Raw genomic sequence first — 22,150 nt, 5'->3', positions numbered from 1 at the left:
TGCCTTTCCTGTCCCTTGCTATGTATTTGCCAGTGGTGGACCAAAGTTTCAGTTATATTGTGGTATTCTGCAGTTTATGTGGACCCACCTGAGGGATTATTGATTTGTATATTCCTAGGTTGCTTACTGATCTCTGTATCTGAAGTTGTATCCCAAATCCCTTCCTTTGTATATATATATATATTTTTTTTTTTGTTTTGGGGGGAGTTGGGGAAGGTGGTTTGAACCTGACCACTTTTTTAAGCACCAAAGAAAGAAATGGATTGGTTTTATTATTTGGGGGGAAATGTCTTGGGGAAGCCTCTATTAATGTTGAGCTTTAGGTGTTTACCTAAAGCTTTGGGATCTGAGCACTTGGATACTGCAGGCTTTGGGAATGCTTAACTTTTGGACATTTCTTAAGTCACCAACCTGCCCTACTCTCTAACTTAATGAAATCATGATTTTAACTGAACTAAAGGTTCTCAAATATATAATTTAGAACACAGTCTTCAGGATTATCTGGGATCTGTATATATGATAAAGTCTTGTGATTCATGTAGAATGACATATCTGGCAGTGCTTTAAATATTTTAAAGTGGTTCAAAACAGATAAAATTTGTGGTTGAGTTTAATCAGCTCCAGAAATTTATAAAGAAAAACTTCACTTTTTGTTTAGAACCTGGGCTTTCTTTGGAGTTCAAATTCAGAGGCTTCTTTAATGCATACTCTCTGTCTCTTTTCACTAGGTAAATGGTAAAGAAAAATAAAAGAGAAAGAATGAGCTTCTGATTGTATAGTTGAAGCCTTAAACTGGATCCAGTTTCAAACTAAACTATAAAATACCGATTGCCATAAACTTTTAAACTTAGATACTTTTAATAGCAGAGGCTGAACTTTTTCACTTAAAACTGATTCCTTTGGGAGGACTAAACAATTCCTAGATTTATAACATAAGACTTTGGCCAGTAACGTTGTTAGATAGACCAGAAGACATATACGCATATTTTAAAAAAGGAATTATTAAATGTTTGCTGAGTGTCTGAATTACACACAGTACTTTGGGATATGTCTGTGGAGGCTTTTTGTTCTTTCTTTTATACATTAAGGAACATATAGTCTGTTGTATTTGCTATATGCCAAGCAGTGGTATATGCGATGTAGGCAGAATTAGCAAAGGCCCTTATGGGCATGGAGCTTATATTCTGGTGAATGGGAGGGGGCAAGAGATAATAATATAATTTACAAATGCTAAAAAGAAAAATAACTTGGAGTAAGGAGAGAGAGAATGATGGGAATGTATAAACTGTTTTATATAGTGTTAACAGGGGAGGTTTTTCTTATAAGGTGGTATTTGAGCAGTACTTGGAACAAGCTGCATGTACATCCGGGAGAAGAGGACTCCAAGCAGAGGGGCTAGCAAATATGAAAACCTGAAGGTGAGAGTGTAATTGACCAGTGTAATTACACTCTAGCTGAACTGGCCTCCTTGCGGTTCTTCCAGCAGTGTCTGAATTACACTCTCTGGATCCAGTTTCAAATATGAAAACCTGAAGTTTAAAAGTTTATGGCAATCGGTATTTTATGGTTTAGTTTGAAACTGGATCCAGAGAGTGTAATTCAGACTCTCTTGGAAGAACAGCAAGGAGCCAGTTCAGCTAGAGCTGAGTGAGGTAGAGAATACTAGGTGAAGAAATCAGGGAAGGGTCTGGGAGTAGATTAAATTTTACAGGGCTTGCAGGCCATATTAAGGATTTTGGATTATGCTCTAGAATTGGGAATTTGGGAATGGTTTTGAACAGATGAACTAGATGATCTGATTTCATTTTTTAACGAGACCAGACTGGGTACTGTATTATAAATTAGATTAGGGGTGGCTGGGTAGCTCAGTCAGTTAAATGTCCATCTCTTGATTTTGGCTCAGGTCATGATCTCATGGTCCTGGAATTGAGACCTATGTCAGGCTCTGTTCTCAGTGGGGAGTCTGATTGAGATTCTCTCTCTCCCTTTGCCTGCCCCCCCCCAATAAAGAAATAAATATTCTTTTAAAAGGGTAATGGATTATAGGGGACAAGGGTGTAAGCATGGAGATCTGTTAGGAGACTGTTATCCAAGCCAGTGGAGGTGGTCAGACTCTGGAAATATTTGAAGGTATAGCCAAAGACAGTTGGGTGTAGGGATGAAAGAAAGGCCAAAAATTTGGCCCCTCCTTCCTCCCATGTGTATCATTCATTCTCCTCTTGGAGAGATCTGGAAGGGGTTCATGGGAGAGGGGTCATTTCATCTGGACCTTGACAGTCAGAATTTTGCTTGCTTAGGGCCAGGGCAGAGGAGAGAACATTTCAGATCAAAGAAATAGTGGTGATAGATGTCTGGAAGTGGAGTGGTAAAGGAGGTTGGGGTGAGAAATGAAGCTAGAGAGATCTGGGAGAAAAGAGTTGAGGCTAAAATGAATGAAATCCGCATCGTTTCCACTCCCTTTGTAGAAGTACTACTTGTTTTGCGCAAGTAATTATTCCCAGTGCCAGTGCTATTCCATGTATACTGGACTCCACAGAGATTCCACATGTTTATGGGAACACATGTGCTGTTGGTAATTCATTGGTCAGTTTCTCCTAGTTGATCTTCAAGTTTCAAAAGTAATTTTAAAAGCAAATTGAAAGTTTGGTTTGTGATACCCAAGTGAAGATATTGAATAGACAGTTGGATACATGAATCTGGCCCTCCAGGCTAGTGAAATACAATTGAGAATTATGTATAAATTGTCAGTTTATAGGTGTCATTTAAAGTTAATAGAACTGGATTGGGTCCACTAAGGAGAAAAAGGTAGCTAGAGAATAATGAATGAGAGTCATGCAGCTGGATGTATAGAGCTCTTGCCAGAGGTGTGGACAGTGTGTAGTGTGAATCCAGAGACCTAAGTGAATGTCTGTATGGGCAAGTCTGTGCTAAGGGGCTACTCCCTCCTTGGTGAGGAGGCTGTTTATGCCCTTGGTTTTGTGGTGGCTGCTGGAGCTGTCAACTCAATTAGACTTGAGTTGCAAATGCTAGTACTGACCCTGGAGCTAGGCAAGCCTGATCTGCTGAGGGAAACAGGTTTGTTCCCTCGGGGAGGGGTTGCCGAAGGTAGAGGCTGACATAAGGTGAGGCTCAGAACTGAGCCCTCTGTCCGTGGGACTGTACTTAAGGGAGTGGTTGAACACAGTTCATTTAGAACACGGGAGATAAGCAGCCCTGCTATGCATCTGTGGTATCCTGAGTCATAGTTGAGGGAGGTGGGTACCTACATGGCTGAAAGCAAACATGCCTACTAGTTTTGAACTAGTTTTGGAGGTTAAAAGTTTCCTAAGGAGATTTTATAATAAATCGTACTTTCCCTGTACATGCTGTCACATATGCTCACACTTAAATATGTGCACTTTCCTACCCTCTTTCAGTATGTAGAAAAGTATGTAAGAAAAGCTTTAACCTTTATTTTTTTAGTTCATCTTGAAGATTTTTAGTGAGTAGTAGGTATTGCTTTTCTATGCCCGGATATGGTAGCGTAATGCCTTGGCATAATAATTAAGAATATGAACTCTGATGGGGGCGCCTGGGTGGCTCAGTGGGTTAAAGCCTCTGCCTTCGGCTCGGGTCGTGATCCCAGGGTCCTGGGATCGAGCCCCGCATCGGGCTTTCTGCTCGGCGGGGAGCCTGCTTCTTCCACTCTCTCTCTGCCCGCTTCTCTGTGATCTCCGTCTGTCAAATGAATAAATGAAATCTTTAAAAAAAAGTAAAAAAAGAATATGAACTCTGAAATAATGAATATGAATTAGAACTCCAGCCCTGCTATTTACTACACATTGGGTAAATTACTTAGTGTCTATAAGCCTAAATCTGCTCTTCTATAAAATGGTAACAATAGTGTTGATGTAGAAGGACAATAAATAATCTCTTTATTATCTGCCTAAGTATGGAACCAACTGAAAGGCAGATTGAGATAAAAATTTTTATATATTTTCCCTTTATTAGTTAAAGGTGGCTTGAAGAATGTGGCTTCACTGTGCAGCCATAACCGTGGTTTCTGAAACTGATCGAGAATTAGGTATACTGATGAGCCTAATTTACCCAGCACATTTCTCCAAGTGTAGGACAAGCACATGTCTCTTTCTGCAGAGGCACACTGACACTGTCAGATGAAGAAAATGTGTACCTTTTGCAAGCAGGCATATCCTAGCAAACCAGGAGCTAAGCAATATTGTTTTTTCCCCAAACACACCAATCAGAAAAACCACTAGTCTTCCTGAGAGTAGATTGAGGTCAGGGCTATAGCTGATGAATACTGGAAGTGAGGAGGATAAGCATTTCTCCCTTAAAGAATACTACCTTTTTTTTTTTTTTTTTTTTTTAAATTTTTGTAACTTCTGTACCAATTGTGGGGCTTGAACTCATGACCCTGAGATCAAGAGTCTCATGTTCTACAAACAGAGCCAGCCAGATGCTCCCCCCTACCAGATACCTACCTTTTAACATAATACATGTAAATCACTTGAATTGTGCCTGTAAATAATAAAGATTTGTTGTTTGCATGTGATGGATGCTTAGGAGCTACTTAATGATTAAGATCATTGCCACCAAATGTTTATAAGATAAAGGTTTTTTTTTAATTTTGAAAAAAAATTGAAGTTACACAAATACACAAGGCTAACTTAACAAACACCTGTTTACTCACTAATCAGAATTAACAAATGTTAGCATTTTGTAATATTTACTTTTTCATTATCTTATAAAAAAACAGTACTAATGAAATTGAAATCTCCTTTGTAACTTCCCTTTCAAGCCCACCTCAGTTTTATTCCCAATCACCAGAAGCAACTACTATCAGGTTTTTGGTGTGTTATCTTTCCATTCCATGTTTTGTGGCATCTTATATTTAATAAGTGACATCATATTGTTTGTATCTTTCAGTAACTTTTTTTTTTTGAGCTTTACCCACACTAATATGTGTAGTTCACTCATCTAAACTGCTCTAGGGTATTCCATAAGAACATAAAACTTTCTGCATATTATGCAAAGGACCTATTATTTATACCTTCAGTTTATACCATGTGCGTATGTCAAAAGAGCCCAATGATTTCTTCCATGTGTAGCATAAATATAGCCATTGGCAGGGCTAGTTGATGGGCTCAAGGATGCAAGTTCCAGTAGATTAGTGATGTTTGCTGCTCTTATTTCCTAACAGCCATGGATTCTGTGGTGAAACCATCTCATAAATTTCATGGCATCTGCCCATTTTTAAAAATTAAAAAAAAAATTTTAAAGCTTTTATTCATTTACATGACCGCGAGAGAGGCAACATAAACTGGGGGGAGTGGGAGAGGGTGAAGGAGGCCCCCTGCTGAGCAAGGAGCTCAACATGGAGCCCGATGTCAGGACCCTGGGACCATGACCTGAGCTAAAGGCAGACATCTAACGACTGGGCCACCCAGGCAACCCGTCTGCCTGTGTTTTAAAAATGGAAATCAAGTATCCTTTGTAGAGCCAGAACCAGAATCGGTCAGGGAAACCTGAGTGGGAACCCAGGTTTCTAGATTCCAAACACGATACTCACCTTTACTCTGAAAGAAATGGGGGTTCCTGTACTACAGTTGGATATTCCTAGTAGCTGGGCCTTCTAAAAAGTTAATGGTCCCTTTCTAAGGAAATCGTAAACCCGCTTAACACCGTTTCTTTGAGTTAAAATATTTTAAGTGGTTTCTAAGTGACCTAGCATCTGGAAATTGAAGAAAGGGCAAAGTGAATACCACCCCTTGAATCATGTTTGCAAAGAGAAGTGTGCCAAGTGCTCTTTTACTATTCCAGTGTCATTATAAGTTTAATTGGTGTTATGTCAGCTACTTAGATCAGATCTAATAGCATATTAAACTCTATTCTGTTTGTACGAGTTCCATGGTAACTTGGGTGTGTGTAGAGTTGGGACAAGTGGCAGCTGTGACGTCTGGTCTGTAGAGTCATTTCATCATGGTATGAGCTTCTGCATCACCCCGGATGGAGAAGTGTCACTGGGTGATGGGAGCTGACCTGCTGGTGCCCTTCAGAACACGGTGAGCAATGTGAGCAAAGAGCCCAGTTTGCTTGCCTGACCTAGAGGTTTAGCTTGGAGTTTGAGAACAGTAGTAATTCCTCTTTTGTCTTTCTTAATGAAAAGAAAGCCAGTCTTTTGGAAAAGCTTTATAAATAACTCTTTGATACTGGCGTGTATTTGTAGTTCTCCAGTTCTGCCCTCTGCTGACCTAGACAAATCAGCAGAGGAGGTGCCCATGAGTCATGAATCTGTGCTTGTGGTGGCTTTGAGCTCTTGTTTTCACTGTCTCCCGTTCCTTTTACGGGTTTCCGGTTGCCGTATCTCTATTTTTTTAGTTGTATAAATATGTTCCTCGATTGGAAAGTAGTAGTGTGATCACATAGAAATTTCCTTACCCTTGTTTGTTCATTGGCTCTCTCAGAGTACCTAATTAACTCATTAATCTATATGTGTAGTGCTTACACTGATAACATTTAAGTTAGTTTTCAGAAATTAATACGCCACTTTATTTTACATTGGTCAGTTTGTGTGTAATTTTCTGAGTTTTTGAGTGGAGCAAAGACTGATTTGCTGTGAAAATAATTCATTTGGAGCTTGCCTGGCCATGCCTGTTTTTAAGTTTAGTTATTTTATTTTATTTTTAAAGATTTTATTTACTTATTTGACAGACAGAGATCACAATTAGAGAGGCAGGCAGAGAGAGAGGGAGGGAAGCAGGCTCCCTGCTAAGCAGAGCTCAATCCAAGGACCCTGGGATCATGACCTGAGCTGAAGGCAGAGGCTTTAACCCACTGAGCCACCCAGGCACCCCAAATTTAGTTATTTTAGAGAGAGAGAGGGAATGAGCAGGAGGGGCAGAGGGAGAGGGAGAAAGAATCTCAGGCAGACTCTGTGCTGAGTGCAGAGCCCAACACAGGGCTTGATATGGGACTGGATCTCACGACCTGAGCTGAAACCAAAAGTTGATGCTTAACTGCCTGCGCCACCCAGGTGCCCCACCATGCCTGATTTTATTTTATTTTATGTTATGTTATGTTATGTTTATGTTATGTTATGTTATTTATTTGACAGAGATCACAAGTAGGCAGAGAGGCAGACAGAGAGAGAAGGGGAAAGCAGGCTCCCTGACGAGCAGAGAGCCTTATGCGGGGCTCGATCCCAGGACCCTGGGACCTGAGCCGAAGGCAGAGGCTTTAACCCACTGAGCTACCCAGGCACCCCACCACGCCTGTTTTTAAACACAGGGCTTTCATGTTCTCTCTTTTCTCCTTGTGGTACAGCATTTTGAGAAGATTAAGAATTCTTTTTTATTTGTAATTGAGGTGAAGTTTATGTAACATAAAATTCGTAGTGTTGTGCAGCCATCTCCATTGTCTGATTCTAGAACACTTTTATCCCCCCCCCCCCCCCCGCCAAAAAAGAAACCCTTATGCATTAAGTAGTCACTGGCCATTTCCTCTCTCTCCCAGCACCAGGCAGTCTTTAATTTGTTGTCTGTATAGTTTTGTCTGTTCTGATGTTCATATAAATGGATAATACAGCATGTGGATTTTAGTATCTGGCTTCTCTGATTTAGCTCCATCTTCTCAAGGTTCATCCATGTTGTAGCATGCATCAGAACTCCATTCCTTTTTATGGCTGAACAGTATTCCCTTGAATGGTAGATCACATTTTCTCAGTTGATGGGCATTTGGGTTGTTTGCAGTTTTGGGCTATTATGAATAATGCTGTTATGAACATACAGTTCAAATACAAAAGTGTTTGTTTGGACACCTGTTTTGATTTCTCTTGTATATACACAGGAGTGGAATTGCTGGGTCATGTGGCAGTTTTATCTTTTAACTTCTTAAGTTACTGCCAAACTTTTCCACAGCAGCAGCATCATTTTACATTCCCACCAACAATATATGAGTTCTTTTTTTTTTTTTTTTAAAGATTTTTATTTATTTGTTTGACAGAGAGACAGCTGGAGAGGGAACACAAGCAGAGGGAGTGGAAGAGGGAGAAGCAGGCTTCCTGCCAAGCAGGGATGTGGGGCTCCATCCCAGGACCCCGGGATCATGACCTGAGCCGTGGGCAGATGCTTAACAACTGAGCTACCCAGGTGCCCCAGTATATGGGAGTTCTAATGTCTCCACATCTTTGCCAACACTTATTTTCTGGTTTTGATAATATATAGTCATCCTGGTGGGTAGAAAGTAGTATCTCATTGTGCTTTAAAAAAAAAAAAATGGGGAGGGTATTTATTTGGGAGAGAACTCATGTGCAAGCGAGGGTGGAGTGAGGTGGAGTAGAGGGAAAGGGGGCCGGGGAATGAATTTCTGGCAGACTCTGGCACTCGTCCTGTGTGCCGAGCTCATGAGGGGATGATCTCAAGAGCCAGGATCATGACCTGAACCGAAACCAAGAGTTGGACACTCAACCAATCCAGCCACCCAGGCAACCCTCGTGGTGGTTTTTATTTGCATTTCGCTAAGGACTAAAATTGTTGAACATCTTTTCGTGTGCTTATTGGACATTCACATATCTTTTTTGGAGAAATGTCTATTCAAATCATTTTCCCATCTTTTAATCGTATTCTTCATCTTTTGTTAATTGAGTTGTAAGAAAATTGAAATTCTTGATTTGCTTGGAGCAAGATAGTATTGAAGTGACTTCAGGTGCTTGCCTCATGTACCTCCCTCCTAGTCCTGTGCTCACAGTTGAGTCAGGCGCACCTCCACATCCAAGAATGTGAGGTGTTGCCTTACTTCCTCTTCGAGAAGGCACACCCTTTTCCACCTAGCTCTTTATCATGCCTGCGGGCCAAACTCCACAGTACACAATATTGATTGGATTCTCTAGCTCTTACAAGACTAGAATAAACCAAAGACACATAGTAAAACTTTATTTGCTCATTTGGAAGACTTGTAGAGACAGTATTTGGCCAAAAGAGTCATAGAGGTATAAGAAGATTGTAACAGATTCCTCTGCTCTCTATAAGTGTCTGCCTTTGGCTCAGTTCATGATCCTGGAGTCCTAGGATCGAGCCCCTTGTCTGGCTCCAGGTAGGGAGCCTGCTTCTCCCTCTACTCTACCCCTGCCCTTCCCAAACCCCCACCTTTGTGCGCTCTCGCTCGCTCTCTCTCTCTCTCTCTCTCTCTCTCGTGTGCTGTCTCTCAAATAAATAAATAAAATCTTTTAAAAAAATAAGCAAAATAGTAATTGGAGATTGGAGACATCTGGGGAGCAAATGGGAAGTAAGGAGTGGAGAGGGAGCTGCTAAAAACAATTGGTTTAAGAAATCATGCTAAGAAGGGAAGGAGAGAAGGGGAGAGTACCTGCAGGGAATGTGAGGACATGAAAGTTTTTTGTTTTTTTTTTTAAAGATTTTATTTATTTATTTGACAGATCAAGATCACAACTAGGCAGAGAGGCAGGCAGAGAGAGAGGAGGAAGGAGGCTCCCCACTGAGCAGAGAGCCCGATGCGGGGCTCGATCCCAGAACCCTGGGATCATGACCTGAGCTGAAGGCAGAGGCTTTAACCCACTGAGCCACCTAGGCGCCCCACAAAAGAAGGGATTTTTAAATGATTTGCCTCAACAAGAAAGATTTTATAGAGAAAGAGAAATTGAAAATTAGAAAAAAAGACAAAGGCTGACTGCAACAGTGAAAGTTTTGAGGGGATGAGTGGAGATGGAATCAGTGCCTAAGTGGAAGGGCTGTGTTTTGACAGAAGCGGGAATACCATCCATTTTAACACTAGAGAGAGAAGAGTATCTGCATAGGTGTGGGTCAGGTAGTGGATTTGGTAGTGGGTAGAAGAGGCAGTTCTCATGAGATTGCTTGTATTTTCTCAGTGACCTGAGGAGAGAGTATAGGAGATTTGAGACCAGATAAAATATGAAATAGTTATTTTGGAGAACACACAAATGAACTTATTAAAGAAGTTTAATAGAATACTAGGGCAATGTTGAGTGCCTGTTTGAGATTTATGGTCCTGAATTTAAAGTGAAACCATTCCATACATTTAAGTGTTCTTCTCTAACAACATTTAGGTACAAAGCATGGAGTAGGCAGGTAGTTGGGTTTAACTTGGGTTGGCATTTTTGCCAGGCAAGTGCAACAGAGGGAGAATAGGGCAAAGAAGAAAAGGATATTTGTAAGGGATTAATACATAAAGGATGGACTTTGGGAGCCCAGCCAGGTAGGATGGGTAGGAGGGGAAAGGCCATGGAAGCAAGCATAATGTATAATGAACAACGTGTCATTAAGGGGCACCTGGTGGCTCAGTCAGCTAAGCATCTGCCTTCGGCCCAGGTCATGGTCCTGGTGTCCTGGGATCAAGACCCGTGTTGGCCTCCCTTCTCAGTGGAGGTCTGCTTGTCTCTCTCTCTTTCTCTCCTCCCCCGCCCTGTCTGTGCTCTCTTTCTCGCTCTAGCTCTCATTTTATCTCAAATAAATAAATAAATAAATAACAAAATCTTAAAAAAAAAATGAAACTTTTTCATCGAGATGAGGTTGAAGAAGTGCTAGAGTTGAGAGTTATCAGGTAAAGCAACCTGAAAAATATGCAGTGGTGGTGAACCTGAGATTTCAGAGGTGGCGCATTTGGTGGTGTTGACATGGTGCCTCGGGTGTGACTGAGGTATGGGTGGGTGGCTGAGGTGGGGTGAAATAAAAATGGTGAGGGGAGGGAATATCGTGATATTGAAAGGATCATCTACATTCTTGTTGGAGTCACCTTGAGCAGTACAGCTGTGGTGGAGAGAAGACAGTGAGCCATCAGTGAATGAGGGACAGGACTCGGGATATTGTAGATTGTGGCAGCAGGAGGGGGAGAACTGCTAAGGCATGAGGCCACAAACTTCAAGGACCAGAGTTTTGGAGGGAAAGAGAGAAAATGGTTTGGCACTGGGCTGAATGAACAAATGGAAGAAGGATGGGTGGAAATTTGGGCTTTTATTAAGTAGCTTTCATTGCAAGTTATAAATCTCTGAAATCTCTGCCTGCTGGAATTGGTGCTTTTAAGACTTTTCTTTTTTTAAGAACAGAGGTTAACAGACTATGTATCCTGCTGGCCAGACCCACCTTGCTGCTTGTTTTCGTGTTGACATAGTTATCCCCATTCATTTACACCACACCTTATCACTTGAAACGATTTACTGGCTGGTCTCAACCTTTTTAAGCCTGGTGGCCCAAAATGTAATGATGCTTTGGATGTAGCCTACTCAACGCCATGTGCCTTGGAACCTGTCCCTTCTGCTGGCTCTGCACTTACCTGGAGTTTTCTACTTAGTTTACACATTGTCTGCAGCAGCTTTTATGCTGTGATGGCAAGGTTGAGTAGTTGTGACAGAGACATCCCCACAAAGCCTAAGATATTGACTGGCTCTTTATAGAAAAACATCCAGTTTGCCAATTCTCATTTTGAATAGTGGTTCTCAAAAAGTGTGCCTCAGAATCACTTGGAGGGCTGTGAAAACACAGATTGCTAGGCCCCATCCCTAGAATTTCTGATTCAGTGGGTCTGAGTTGAGGCCTGAGATTATGCTTTTCTCACAAGTTCGCAGGAGTTGCTGATACTGAAAAAAATTCCAGGAGCCTCGTTTTAAGAGCCATTGCTTTAGATATTTAAGGCAGTGGTCAAGTTCCTTCTCGTAATATTTTCTGAGCCACATATTTCTACCCACTTCAGCTGCTTATCACTTGAAACGATTTACTGGCTGGTCTCAACCTTTTTAAGCCTGGTGGCCCAAAATGTAATGATGCTTTGGATGTAGCCTACTCAACGCCATGTGCCTTGGAACCTGTCCCTTCTGCTGGCTCTGCGCTTACCTGGAGTTTTCTACTTCCTTTCCTGGATTGTCTGATGGGCTGGGCTTTATCTGGGATTTAAATGGAGCTCATGCTTTAGGGAGGGTGACACTGGTATTGATCACCCAAACCCTAGGGGGACTAAGTGGAGGAAATAGGATTCCTTCTCTCCCCACCCCCTCCCCCAGTGTATTTCTGCCACAAGATGTCAAATCGTGTAGAGATTTTTCTTGGGCAGACTGAGGATGCAGTCACAGGTGGGATTTGGGAGTCTGATCCCACTTGGTAGTAGTGTCAGAGTCTGTTTGCAGGTAAGAGAACACCTAGGAGAAAAATAAGGTCAGTGTCCAGTGAAACCAAAACCACATCTTTTAGCAGAGGAATTTTTGAAAGCAGTTTCTTAAAGTTGCAGAGACAGTAACTCCTTAGATCTCTTTTAGATTCTCCTGTTCCATGCCTAAAACTGCTTTCTCATTCTTTGAATTTATCTCCCAACCTTGTGTTATAGTTCACAAATTCCTTTATTGCCTAGTTGTATCTTTTTTTTTTTTTTAAAGATTTTTATTTATTTGACAGAGAGTGAGAGAGCATAAGCAGGGGGAGCCGTCAAGGGAGAGGGAGAAGTAGGCTCCCTGCTGAGCTGGGAGCCTCACTTTGGGCTTGATCCCAGAACCCTGGGACCACGACCTGAACTAAAGGCAGATGCTTAACCATCTGAGCCACCCAGGTGCCCTCCCACCTAGTTGTATCCTTAATGGTGAAGTGGATGCCCCCTGATGAGTTCCCAAGTAGCCTTGTGTCTGTGGATCAGTCTCTTAGCTTTCGGTTCCCAGTCAGGCGTGGTCTGTCTTTCCTGCCCCTGGTGAGTGCCTCACCCTTCTACTTGCACTTTCAGAGCTCTGCACTGCTGCTGCTTGCTGCAGTGCGGCCATCTTGGTCTCATTTCCCTTCCTCAGTTCTCTGACTGTGACCCCTCGATCCCTTTCTTACTTTCTCTTCCTCCTTTTTCTTTGTGCCTTCACCACATTTTATCCCGGCCTGCTAAGACATGCCTTCTCAGCCTTCGGTGAATTCTTGGCCTCTTGCTAAACTTCCTTAGTGTGGGCATCTGGCATCCTCTGGCCATTTTTGAGTTCTACAAAGTGAGAGAGCATGAGAATCACTGAAGCTCTGGGTTTTTAATTTGGGAGCCAAGGCAGCCACAGTGAGAAGGTGGCCTTTGCTTCACATATTCTGATTAATAGTAGAGCTTGAAGTTGGCAGTGGTCTGCAGAAGTTAACAGCCATGGATTCAACATAAGGGAGAAGTGTGTGGCCAGCATAGGTCAAAGTTGGGATCTGAAACATGGGACTTAGCAGAGGGTCTCTGAGCACAGATCTCACAGAACATTCAAGGGCAGAAAGGAATCAAGATGCCCATTTCTGCTACCCTGGTAGCCTGGATTGGAGGCATGGGACAAGCCAGAAATTCTTTTTATCCACTGTGTCTTCCCATCCCTTCCCTCAGCTCTATTTTACCTGTTTTACTTGTTTTGTATTTGAGACAAGAGTTCATTTCTTTCTATTTGTGAACAAGAGTTCACAGACAAGAAAAAGCTCTGTGTCTAAAGAATAATAATGGGGAGTGAGGATACTGGTATTGTCCAAATCCTCATTTTACTAGTGGGGAAATAGAGGATGAGAGAGGAAAACTTTCTATACTCTAAGAAACGGCAAACAGGAAAAATATGCGAGAGAGAGAGAGAGAAAGAGGAAAAGAAAGGCCCTAAGGAAAAAAGTCTATACAGATAGCAACACAAGACAAATTACCTCAGCGGTTTGTTTGAGAGATTATGTCATGTCAGAAAAGTTCTAGAGACTTGAGCCTCTTTCCTTCATGGGAGGTCATAAAGGGAACACTGGCCCCTCAGCCTGCCTCCCAGAGAGAACATCAGGCTGATGAGCAATAACTGCAGCAATGCCCTTTCCCTGGCCGTGCTGAGCCTCACAGGAAATCTCAGCATTTCACTCCAGAACAAGGCCCGCAGGAATGTCGCTGCACCCAGAGCTCTGTGGTTTGATTTCACTGGAGAATTTCCTAGGGGAAAGCTTCTGAGCGACATTATTCAGCAAGACAGAAAAATGCTGCAGTGAGGCCAGCACATGTGTTCGCGGGACTCCTGCTGGAAGGTGTCGGTTTGACAATCCTCCTGGAGTTTACACAGCAGTCATAATCCCCTTGTAGCTCACAGCAGTCCTGGCCAAGCTCTGAGCATTTTCTCAAGGATTTCCCACTCCAGGACGTGGGAAATTGGGATAGTTTGTTTTACAGTTTTACAAGTTGATCTAATAAAGGGCTTGACCCTTAGGACCTGTTCTGTTTGTGGAAGCAAGCCTCTGATTTTCCGAGGGACATCACATCAGTAAGGGTTCAGTTTTAGACCCATGTCTACCTGGAGCAGAGGTTAGGAGGCATTGCCCCAAACTGCAAATCATCTTGAAGGAGATGGTCATTTTCTGTCTTTGGGTGCTCTGTTGGTGTTCCTCATTCACTCATGTTGTGAGGGGAACTAAAAAGCAGTGTGGATACAAGTATAGCAGTAAGTCATTTCCCATCACAAAGGCACTTTATTGAACTGGTATTGAGTTCCTCTCCTGTACCAGCTATTTTTCTAGACACTGGGGTATCAGCAAACAGAACAAAGTCTTGCCCTTGAGGACTTTTCTTTCTTGTAAGGGAAGAAGGCCCGATGTTGCTGCTCTCAGTGCTGGCAGATGCGGTGCAGGCACATTGTGGGGAGAAGAGGGAACACAGAGCTGCTGGGTATTAAAGGCCTTTCCCAGTGAGGTGGCATTTGAGAAAGGTCTGAAGGAAGTCAGGGAGCTAGTACCGTGGATATGTGAGGGAGAGAGTTCCTAACAGAGCCAAAGGGCAGAACCCACGCAGGAGCTTGGCCGCTGGGTTGGGGGGTAGAGGGTGGGGGAGGAGCAGCGCAGAGTTGGAGGTGCAGGCCAGTGTGGCCAGAGCTGAGTGGTTGAGAGGGAGTTGAGGTCAGAGTCCACTGAGAACGAGACTAAACATGGCTTTGCAAAAAGACTTTTTGCCTTTTATTTTGAAACTGGAAGCCACTGGAGGGTTTTAAGTGTTCACAGAGAACTCTGAGCACTGCCTGGAGAAGAAACTAATGGACATCAAAGGGAAGAAGATAGGAGACCACTTAGGAGGCTATACATTAAGGTCAGATTCTGGATACCCTTTGAAGTAGTGCTCATAGGATTTGTTGGTTGATTGGATGTCAGATGTGAAAGAAGAAAGATTCAAAGATGACACCAAAGGTTTTGAGCATTTCTAAGAATGGAGTTGTCATTTACAGAAATGGGGAAGACGGGTCTACAGAATTTCTGATTTGACTGGTAGTTTTAGGAAGAAAGTGTGGAAATAGAAGAAAAAATTTTGATTTAATCATCAGTTCCTTAATTTTCTACATTTTGACAATCTTCTTTGTATTTGGATCACTTCTAGCACAATTTTCTTGGGAGAAGTACAGGTCTCAGTGTACTAACTTAATAGGGATCCTTAGCCAGACCTCTATGATTCAATGTGGTCAGAAGCTGTGGCTACAGAAGAAATTTGGGGTAGATTCTGTCTCTGGGACGGGACATCCCTCATTTCCTAGGCTTGCAAACAAATTACTACAAACCGGTTGGTTTTAAACAACAGAAAATTATCTTCTCACAAGTTGTAGAAGCTAGAAGTCCAAAATCAAGATGTTATGGGGCCACGCTACCTCTGAAGCCTCTGGGGCAAAAAATCCTTCAGTTTCCTCTTCCTGGCTTCTGATGGTTGCAGACCATTCTTGGTGTTCATTTGCCTATAGATGCATCGTTCCCTTTCTTCCTCCCATCTAGGGTTGGCATTCTGTCTCTGTGTCCCTTTTGTCTTCATGTGGCCTTATGAGGACACTAATCATTAGATTTAAGGCCCTTCCTAACTCAGCATGACCTCATTTTAACTTGGTTACCTCTGCAAAGACCCTATTTCCAAATAAGGCCACATTCACAGGTAGGAGGGGGTTAGGACAATATCTTTTTGTGAGACAGTTCAACGCACATCACGAATATTGATTCAGGTTTGATTATGAAGATCTTTTTGACTTAGGTATGTTTGAGGATGAAGGCAGGAACAACTGAAAAAGTTAGAAAACAGGTCCCTCTGTGCTAGGGATGACCCAGCTGTTACGATGAAATGAAAATTTGAATGTGCAATAAATTTACATTAGGTAATTAAAGATTTAAAGATAGGTTTATTTTGCATTATTTTTTCAAACTTGAAGACTCTAGGTTATGCAGTGAAAAAATCATGTAAAAAAACAAACAAACCCATAAAACTGAAACTGGAAGATAGAAGAGACACAGAATGATGAATTTTAAAGTAAGAATTATAACCCGAATTTGACTGTCCAGAGGCATGTGCAGTAGGTAGAAAAGCTCCAGCTGATGCTCCAAGTTTGCAGTTTTGACATCTGGGGCAGTAAGTTGGCAGAGATGGAATGCAAAGGACCTGGTCCTGAGCACCCACTGACCCTGTGGGAGCCCAGCCCTGCTTGCCCCACTGGCCTTTTCCTCCCATTCCCAGGGGGCTGGGAAGGTGCTCAGACAGTACATGCCACTTGTTTAGCTGCTGCTCCCCTCCTGTGCAACACCCAGTATATGGACATTCTTCAGTGGTGTGTCAGGAGTTACTAGTATTTCCCTCTTTAAGTTACCACATGTAAAGTCTCGGGGTTGTTTATCAAAGGAAGTTTAAATTACCATTCTGATAGCACAATGATAGGCCTGTATCAGGTGTAGCAATGTAATAAATTCCTTAGCAACAGTATACATTTGCAGCCACTGTGAGTTTTTATGGGGCTCCTGTTGTTTACAGGTTGGACTGGAATTGTGTGCAAGTTGGACAGATGGGAGATGAGTAAAGAGGTATCAGGAAATTTGAAGTTAGGGGACAACTAACAGGAATCAGAAGTTCACACAAGAACTGATAAAGATGGCACAGCATTGGTGCCAACAGGAAAACATCTCTAAATGTATCATTTAATAAATATCTGGGAGCACCTGGGTGGCTCAGAGGGTTAAAGAGTCTGCCTTCAGCCCAGGTCATAATCTCGGGCTCCCTGCTCAGCAGGGAGTCTGCATTTCCATCTCCCCTCAGCTCATATTCTCTCTCTCACTCTTTCTGTGTCAAATAAAATCTTGAAGGAAAAAAAAAAATCTGGGCAGAGAATAGTTCTGAGAAGGTAGCCACAGGGATCTGTAGAATACCAGAGACCTTGAGGCCTTCATTTCAGTATTCCTGCCTCAGTGGTTTGATTGGGGATCAGTTCCCAAGGAGAGCCTGTCAGGCCAGACTGCTCACCTGTTCTCTGGCCCAGTATTGCCCTGGTTCTCCCAGGTCATCTGGGCACTTTCGTGGTCACAGTGAATCCACAGCTGCTAGGGTGGGGTGAGTGAGAAGGGCACTGCTTCCTGCTGGGTTGCCTAGCGCTCTAGGCTTTGCGTGGCTGCCTGGCTGTAGTGTGGCCCAGCCACATGGACCCTTGGAAAGGGGACTATTGAATATTCCTCAAAAAGGGAGCCTCATTTCATGTCTCTTAAGTGGGAATGCAGCCACAACTCTGTTCTCAGGGCAGGGACCAGTGGTGAAGCCACCATATATTGGGGGTGACCACAGGGCAAATACAGACATCATTTCCTTTGACTAATCTTTTGTAATCCTGGCCCAGATGTGGCTCCTGAAAGTAGTTAAAGTTCTTTGTCTAAGTTGAGATTTTTAATTTAGGACCCAGATGGGGTAGGAGGTAAACTTCCAAAAGGTCTGTTTTACTCAGTGTGTCACTGTCCTGGATTCCTGGCAGGCAGCGGTTTCATTAGAAAAGCAGATTTCAGCCTGACTCATCTGCCTCGGTGAGACATGTTACAACTTCTTAGCACTCATGCAGCCTGTCCTCTCACTGGACAGAGCGGAACCCTCTGGTACCCTGTCCATTCTGCAGCAGTGGCGGCTACAGGCGCCTGGCCCAGGCCATGGAAAACCTTGAGAGACTGTCTGTTAGGAGGCCAGAGCTTTGTCCTGGAATTTCCTGGCCTTTGTCTGTCTGGTATAACTTCATGTACCGAGACGCCTGTTTTGAGTCCACTTCCTCCTGGGGGAAGAGCACAGCTGCCTTCCATAGAGAACTTCTGCTTCCTGCACCAAATAACCTCTTCCTCCCCACTTAGGCCTGTGGGTGGGATGAGAAGAGCACTCTGGGCAGGTGTGTGTGTACCTGGCCCCCAAGAGACAATACACTATTGGAAGTCACTAAACCAGCAGCACCTCCATGGCTGTTTAACCCTTTGGCCAGTGTCAGAGAGGTGGACACTAAGGAGAAGCCATTACCATTGACTGTAAATGCTACATTTGCCAAACCGGCCCATACCTCCTAACTCTTGATTTCTTTCTCATACTGCAGCAGAAGAAATCCTACCTAGAGCGGAGTGTGAAGGAAGCTGAAGACAACATCCGGGAGATGCTAATGGCACGAAGGGCACAGTAGGAAATCTCTAGCCGAAGCTTCCTGCCCCCTCCCATTCCTGGCAAGGGCAGAGGGGCCCATGTGGGGAAACAGCCTCTCTTCTACCCTGACGGACTTTTTATTTGGATGATCTGGTAACCCTATATTTTCTACTTCACCCTGATCCCCTTTCAGATCCCAGCTCTGTATTTTTTATCCTGGCTCTGTCTGCCACCCCTACCCAGAACACTGTTCTCCCCTAGGGGTGAATCACCAACTCCCAGGAGAGGGAAGATGGGAGCCAGGACAGACAGGGGAGCTCTGTCCAAGCCTATTACTCGTTACACTGCTTAGACCAATAAATGGCATCTGTTCCCCCAGCCACTCTAGTAAGTCTGCCTTTCTCAAGCTGAAGGATGAAAACCAAGGACCCGAGAAGCAGAAGCTTTCAACCTCAGCTCCTTCCTGTCCTGTTTTCTTCCAGAGCTTTGGCTCTGTTCCTTTTTTATTGGAGCCTTTCCTGTTCTTTTTTCCCTTTCTTTTCTTTTGAGTAAATAAATCCCTCACCTTCTGAGCCTCCACGCAGATTAGGAAGGAAGGAGACCAGGGCATAGCTGAATTTAAGTAACTTTGGTGGCAGTGTGCCTAAAGATTCCCTCTTACTTCCTCACAAATGTTCCTGAAGAAAATGCAGTAATAAACCAGCAGCACCTCTGTGGCTCTCTAACCCTTTGGCCAGTGTCAGAGAGGTGGACACTGCAATCCTAAGGCTCCTAGAGGCTTAGGGGCAGTGGTGTGCAGGAGCTGGCTTGTTGTACTGGCTGGTGAGAGCCAATTATTAAAACAGGTGTTAGAATTTTGTTTTAAGCCAGGTGTGAAACACAACTGTCATTAAAAATTAAGTTAGGTAAATATACAATTAAATTATATTTAAAATAATAAATAAGCAGAACTTATCCCTTCCTAATTACTAAATCTGGCCATTATCTGTGTTTTTGATGTTGACAGTCTATTGTATCTGGATGGAAATACTACATAATGGTGCACTCCTGCGCTTTTTTTCCCCAACTCTGCGTTCAGGACATTATGTTGGTAGCTTGAGATCAGCTCTTGTGGGACCATTTACTCCACAGAATCAGGTGATGGATAAAATAAGGTTTTGTTTTAAAGAAAACTGGTAGGGAACTGCTGAGCACATCAGCACTTCAGAGTGAAAGTGGGCAGGCAGAGAGCTTGTCCGCCAGCCTCTCCGGCTGGGAGAAATCGGACTCTGTTACGGTGGCTCAGCGCCCCCCGGCGGCCAGAGCTGAGATGGGCTGTCTGGCTTGTACTGTGACAGCCTTTCTCTCTCCTGTGTGTGTAGATGAAGGCTGGGGGTGGGGAGGGCAGCAGAAAAGAAGGCCTAGCTCAGCGTAGCTTGGTGAGCCTGTCTCTGAGTGGGATGAGAGAGAAAATGCTAGTCTGGTGAGGGCCCTGTGGAACCTGCCTTCCTCATAGCACCCACCTGCAGTGGAATAAAAGCATAAATAGACCCCCTCCTCGTCATAGTGGACAGTGGCTCCAGGGCTTCTGTTCTCTCTGGAATTATTCAGGCAGTTGAGGTTTAGACAAATTTATTGAAACATACAGGGTGTTAGCAGAGAAATCATTCAGTGGTATTACATCATGTCACTACCTTGAATGTATAATTTTAAAATTATAAATATATATTTTATAACTAAGCCTTTGGCCAAAAAAAAATAAGTCATTTAGCACATTTGTGAAAGGCCAATAAGAAATGGATTTTAAACATTAAAAAGATAAAGTCACTGAATTAAACAGCAGTGCAACCCCTGCTAATCTAGAATCCCACTGTGTTGAAGGTAGAAGTGTCTGTGCAGAGCTAGTCATTTTCATTTATTTCAGCAATCAGAAGAGATGGGGCAGGCACACCTGTTGAAGGTGGTGGCAGAACTGGCAGGACAGGAAGGCCAGGCTGGTCAGGTGAGCATGTCCCAGAGACAGCAGCAACAGAGTGCAGTCCAGCAGGCTGTGAGGCAGGTGGATGGGCCCAGGTCATCCCGTCTTTGGTCTTCCACCACATACACTGGAGAGAGAAGGAGAGGGAGGATGAGAATGAACTGGACAAAGCCCAGGCCCTACAGAGCCAGTGCTTCCCAGACCACGGGTGGGCTGTAGCAGTGAGAGCTACTGGGCAGACTGGGTGCTGCCTTTCACTGTGTTGGAAGAAGGTGGCTTAGCTCCTCAGCTACTTTCTCTCCTCCTAAGGACTTTTACCCCCATAGGGACAGGTAACTAGGGAACCAACAAAATGGCCTTACACTAAGGCAGCCAAAGAGATAGTGATGGACACTTCTTGCCTGCCAGAGTTGGTGAGCCCTGCTTGCTTTAGAAACCAGGCAGCACTATGCCCTGTACCTTACTGGTATTTCCTCAGATACAGTTAGGCCAGCTTACCCCCCACACCAACCCTCCAAAGCCGCCTAAAAAGGAACTACAGGCCCTGAGAGAATAACCAAGAATTCTGGTTTGTCAAACTTGAGCAATGCACACTATCACAGTGTCCCCAACCTCTTAATTTCCGCACACGCGCGGCAGGTCACTGGTCAAGCGAGGGGGATGGCTAGAGCCTGGCGCCCTGACTTTTTCTCAGAATGGAGGTGGAAATCTAAGCCCTGTCAGGGATAAGTGCTCTATTAAGGAATTTGAGTGCTACACAAATCCACAGGTCAAGAAGGACCCCAACATCCCTTTGCTAGTCAGCTGACTTGTGGCCGTCATCAGCCTTCCTTCCGGTAAGCACATACTTAAAATGGCTGATGGTCAACCTCTGTCTCAGAGGATCTGTGGCCCCTTTTAAGAAAATCTGAAAGCCACCACCACTGCTAAACTCATTTATAAGCAGTAAAGATTTTAAAGTTTTTCAAAGTTAATGAATACATGAATCTTACAAATTAAATTGGTCCTATGGCAGTCTTCTTTCAGTTCTATTTTTGTGTATCTATTTTTATATCTCCTCTCTTGGCAACTTCTCTCTCTGAAGCCTGGTATAGTAGCTAGAATACTCTGGGTTAGTAGTGAGCTTTTCCAAGTTGTCCCACTGTGTCAGCCACCCTCCACAGACCTCCCCTCCCTTTTCTTGTGGCACAGCTTTCAACTCGGCCTGCTTTCATTTGGCGCCACTCAGCAACACAAGCAAAATTGTTCTAAGGTCTGGGAGACAAGACCCAGTCCCAGGGAATCCTAGTGAAAGAGAAGACATTTATTCTGAAGCCTGATAAGTTAGTTGCCTGATTTAGTCCTCTAACAGCCGCACTGCACTTGAACATAGATACTACCATCATACTCATTTCACAGGTAAGAAATGTAAAGCTTCAAGAGATTAAGTCTCTTGTTCAAGCATACATAACCAGCCAGAGGCAGGCTTAGGGTCTGAACCCAGGCCTTTGGCAGGCCAGACTTGCCCAGGGCCAACTGGGATAAAAGAGGCATTGGGAAGACCACAGGACTGAAAGTGCTCTAGGACCATTCTCTGACCAGGCAGGGCTCACCGCACCCATTAAAGGCACGCACAGTCCAAAGCCCTGGGGCCACCTCAACAGGAAAGCCCTACCCAAGGGCTTTCAGCTGCTTTCTGCCAAAAGACCTTCCCCAGCCCCCAGCCTCCCTTCATCCTGCAGCGGGCAGCTTCAGACAGGGAGAGGAAGAATACTACAGAATGCACACACCCAAGAATCATTCCTTACTGTATTCTTTTTTTTTTTTCAGAGAGAGAGATCA

At 43.7% G+C, this 22,150-nt stretch overlaps 1 protein-coding gene and 1 long non-coding RNA gene across 3 annotated transcripts in view; one reads left to right on the top strand and one right to left on the bottom strand.

Annotated features, from left to right (window-relative positions):
* Positions 1-20,402, top strand: part of PFDN1 (prefoldin subunit 1) — a 69,034-nt gene extending 48,632 nt beyond the window's left edge. The window contains exons 4-5 of one of the 2 annotated variants that reach the window (XM_059417725.1): positions 8,002-8,147; positions 18,329-18,412. In XM_059417725.1, the coding sequence (XP_059273708.1) occupies positions 8,002-8,112 (111 nt within the window). In that variant the 3' untranslated portion in view covers positions 8,113-8,147; positions 18,329-18,412. Of the gene's footprint in view, positions 1-8,001; positions 8,148-18,328 lie in introns of both variants that reach the window. The other variant, XM_059417726.1, reaches the window with a different exon arrangement.
* Positions 20,367-22,150, bottom strand: part of LOC132028581 (uncharacterized) — a 41,107-nt gene continuing 39,323 nt past the window's right edge. Inside the window, exon 3 of the long non-coding RNA XR_009407473.1 lies at positions 20,367-20,456. This is a non-coding gene — a long non-coding RNA (uncharacterized LOC132028581). The remainder of the gene's footprint in view (positions 20,457-22,150) is intronic.

Source organism: Mustela nigripes, chromosome 12, assembly GCF_022355385.1.
Source record: "Mustela nigripes isolate SB6536 chromosome 12, MUSNIG.SB6536, whole genome shotgun sequence".
Classification (NCBI taxonomy): Eukaryota; Metazoa; Chordata; class Mammalia; order Carnivora; family Mustelidae; genus Mustela; species Mustela nigripes.
This window is presented reverse-complemented; position numbering and strand designations above follow the sequence as displayed.